Raw genomic sequence first — 4,336 nt, 5'->3', positions numbered from 1 at the left:
ATTACATATCTCTCCCGCCTGAGTTCCAGGGAGTAGAGACTTAGTGCCTGCAGTCGCTCCCTGTAGTTCATATATATGTATATATATATATATATATATATATATATAGATAGATAGATAGATAGATTCTTTCTGTTTGTTTGTGTGTCTGTCCTTGTATCTGTGTTTGTCTCTCAATACCACTTGACAACCTTCTCGCAAAATAGGAGTTCAGCAAAAGGAATACCTAGAATAAATACCAGGCTTTGTTTTAGAAAATGTATTATAAACAATTACTGGGCTCGATTTGTTCCTCGCAGATTTCAAACTAATATTCGTTTAACCCTGATTCTAATTAAATAATCGTTTAGTTCAATATCTTTCACTCTTAGCTTTTCTTTCACTTTTTGTTGTTGCTGAGCTGCTTCATCAAAAGTTGGCGAAAATTATATGAAATGCCTCAACTAAAATGCCTCCAATCGACTAAAATATTCAAGGTGAGCCTTCAGTATGGCCGCAGACTTTCTAATGGAAATATCATTGAAGTATTAAAAGCCTTTTGCCCGTTCCAGACACCCTCAGCAATAACTTCAACTAGATGTCAGTTATGTAAGAATTTGATACAGTTTCTGGTTATGAAATAGTTAATATGTACGCATTTTCAAATACAGTTTACACTGATATAGACAACATATAACGCACACACAAACTTCTGATGTAATTCTCGAAATTAGGACAAATTTTGAAATTTTTGTTCAACACACAATTATTGTAAAAGGTACATGCTCCAAGATGTGCATTCGCACACACAACCACGTATTTGAGACACAAACGTTTTCACTGACTGGCCATGCCTTCGCCTCCTAACCTCAATTTATTCAGTTATATGAAAAGTTTAGTTATATCGACGAAATATTATCCAAAAATATATTGGTAATTGATAACGTTTTCAAGCTAGCTTTGTACATGAATTTTACAAAGCTTTATATCCATAACTTTAATAACAGGCCTCGAGTATTTCAGATTTTCTAATTTTATCAATATTGTTGTGCTTAATATAAATGTCTCAATATCAAGGAATTCTTTCATATTATTTCAATGCAAAATTTAAAATGTTCTCCGAATAAGGTATTAGATTTTATTTCCGTTAAACTATGAATATTTACAAAAAAGGCCTTGATCCCATATTCTAAACTTTGATGCCATAGATGCACGATAGCATTTTTTATATACATTTTCTAACTAGCATAGATTATAGGTTACTTCAATGTAGCCAGGTTAATGTACCTAGCTCGCGGTAAATGTAGTTTAGGACCACAAAACAAATTTACAAAGTCCCACAGGAACTACAGCAGCTACAGGAAAGAAATACCTGGAATATTCCAGAACGTCTCGGAAAAATAGCTCATGTGTATCGAAATTTGATTGTTTATGGTCCCTAACAACGTTGTTATTACCATTAGTTTTCGCATGAAAACTTTCATATCTCCCCCTGTGCTTTAGAAAAGTATTTTCTTTTCAAATCTGAAAGTTTTAAAATTTTCCTTTCTTTCTAAACTCTTTTAGGATACAGTGACCCGTTTTGCATGCTTGGAATTATGCCCAGCTGTCCAGTTGACTATTCGTCTAGCGAATCCACTTCCTCCTATCCGGACGACGAGAGCCCACGATATCGAGATAAGAAAGGACTGAAAAAGTTTTCGACGAGTAGCTTGCACAAGAAGAAAGATAAGCAGCAAGCTGTTAGAGACCTCTTGCCAGCGAAGCTTATACGGACGACCAATGTTAAAAAGAACACTTTAAATCCAGTGTGGAACGAGCGCTTCAGATTGTGAGTTATATTTTTGCTTTTTTATTCTCTGTATTAACCAGAGACAGACAGACAGACTGATAGAAAGAGAGGCAGATAGAGAGAGAGAGTAAGAGGGAGAGAGAGGGAGAAAGAGAGAATAAATTGTTGAAAACTTCATTAAAATTTCCGTTGTTTTGTCTTTGTCTTTTCCGTATTAAAACAACTAACGAGCAATATGTAAATTAACACAATATGCAAATTAACATAAACACCAAAGCAAACTGTTTCTAGTTTTTCAGTGTATTCTGAAATATTATATCTACCGCCGATATTTGAAAACAGATTGAATTGCTTTATAATTATTCGCGTGAAGATATTTCTATTTTTCTTCGTCTTTCGTGTCTCTAAATTAGTTTTTCCGTATAATTCTTACTTCTATTACGTATCATTTTACTCTAAATTATTCTGATTTTCATGCAACTCACTTGCTTTTGATATTTTCTCTGTGGCTCTCATATATCGGAATAATCTAATAAAAGCATAACAAATTTCTGGCAGAATATCTTTTGTAGGAATTAATGGTATAAAATTTAGATTTACTAGATTTTTAATTATATAATCAAGACGTACAAAACTGTGGAATTTAATGCATTAGTTGTTGAATATGTCGGACGTTAGTACTCGTGATAGCGGTGCACATTAATGGTCAAGCGAGAAATTTCTTGGAAATTATACGTCTATAATTTGCAATTTAAAACGAAAGAAATAAATGGTATCAGAGTGAGTCGTGCTATTCTTGGGTTGATTATGAGTATTAAAACTGTTGCTGAAAAATAGGTTGATCGTATCTCAGCTTTCAGAAAACTCAATAACACATTCAATCGATATTGGCATAGACAGTAACATAACAGAAAGAAAGAATATTTTTTTTAAATATTTACAGATAGATGATTTATATGTAATGCATGCATAAAGAACCATTTGATAAAACTGGACGAAAATCATCGATTAAATACACTTGATGCACCACATTCGACAAATGGAAGTATTCGGTGTTAAGAAATATGCAGGACGGTAACGTCTGCGAAAGAATAATTGCATATGTCAACATGAACAGAAAACCCACACATGTAATGAGATTGGCTTTAATTGCATTAAGTGAAGAGAAATAGAATATGATGCTGAAATTTTACTGCTTCATCCAGCTAAAATCGCTAATTAAAAGTAATTAATATAATTAATTTCCATATCCTCATTTTCCACCTAATACTGCAAAGGCGGCGTGCTGGCAAAATTGTTAGCACATCGAACAAAATGTATATTGGTATTTCTTCCGGCTTTTTACATTCATTTTTTCGGGGTTGATAAAAGAAGAACTAGTTGAGCCTTGGGGCCGATGCGATCGTTTCACACTCCTTCCTGAAATGTTAACATTATACCAAAATTTTAAGCCGTAAATTAAGCCGATAGAATCATTAGTATGTGGGGAAAATATTTTGCAGCATTTTTTTTGGCTAGTTAAGTCCTGAGATCAAATCCCGACGTAGTTGACTTGACCTTTAATTCTTTAGGGGTCGATGAAATAGCAACTAACCAAATACTGAGTTAATATAAAAGACTAACTGTTTGTTTCGTGCTAAAATTTGAAACCATTATTTCCTTTAATGCGAAACTTAAGCAGTGTGCTGATAGAAACTTTAGCACACCGGCTAAAATGCTTAGCGAAATTTCGTCCGTCTCTACGTTCCGAGTTGAAATTTTGTCAAGTTCTATTCTGCCTTTCATCTTTTCGGAGTTGTTAAAATAAGTACCAGTTACGCATTGGGTTCTGTTCAGAATAAGACTAGCTCCCTCCCGCCAAAATTTCAGAAAGAATTATAACATGAGAAACTACAGAGGTATTTTCTACCATCGTAACTATTAGGGAACTGTATGCTAAATCCAGAAAAAATGGTTAATAGCTTACGGAACTTATGACCCAAATTCAAATAATATTATACCACATTAGAGTCTCACATCATTCTTACAGAGTCAATAATGTGAGTATTGGTGAGGGTGCGTGATTTGGGGGATAGTGTCACTAAAAAAGAAGGAAATAAGTCAAATAGGGAAAACTGCTTATATACGGAAAACAGAAATAGAAAGTTATAATATTACTTTAACGCTGCAAAGAACAAAAAGACGAAAGCTCTTCTTCAAACAAAAGAAGAAAGGAAAATAAAAGGACAAAGGAGAAAATAATGAAGAGACAGCACGTCAGCATCACGCGGTCAAGGTATAGTCTCCTTGGTAACATGCTGTGGAATGAGTAGATTTGTATTACACGCGCAAACACCCACACACACGAACAAAGTTAGATAGATAGGTAGGCAGATACATACATACATACATACATACATACATGCATACATGCATACATACATACATACATAAATGGCTGTGTGGTAAGAAGTTTGCTTCCCAACCACATGGTTCTGGATTCAGTCCCAGTGAGTGGTACTTTGGCCAAGGGCCTTCTACTATATCCTCGGGCTGACCAAACCCTTCGTCGTAAATATGCAGTAT

The 4,336-nt window shown here is 34.4% G+C and overlaps 1 protein-coding gene across 2 annotated transcripts in view; it reads left to right on the top strand.

The window, feature by feature from the left end:
• Nucleotides 1-4,336, top strand: part of LOC106870527 (BAI1-associated protein 3) — a 1,007,871-nt gene that overhangs the window by 711,662 nt on the left and 291,873 nt on the right. For both annotated transcript variants that reach the window (XM_052968680.1, XM_052968681.1), the window contains exon 10: nucleotides 1,546-1,810. In XM_052968680.1, the coding sequence (XP_052824640.1) occupies nucleotides 1,546-1,810 (265 nt within the window). The remainder of the gene's footprint in view (nucleotides 1-1,545; nucleotides 1,811-4,336) is intronic.

This window comes from Octopus bimaculoides, chromosome 6 (genome assembly GCF_001194135.2).
Source record: "Octopus bimaculoides isolate UCB-OBI-ISO-001 chromosome 6, ASM119413v2, whole genome shotgun sequence".
NCBI lineage: Eukaryota > Metazoa > Mollusca > Cephalopoda > Octopoda > Octopodidae > Octopus > Octopus bimaculoides.
This window is presented reverse-complemented; position numbering and strand designations above follow the sequence as displayed.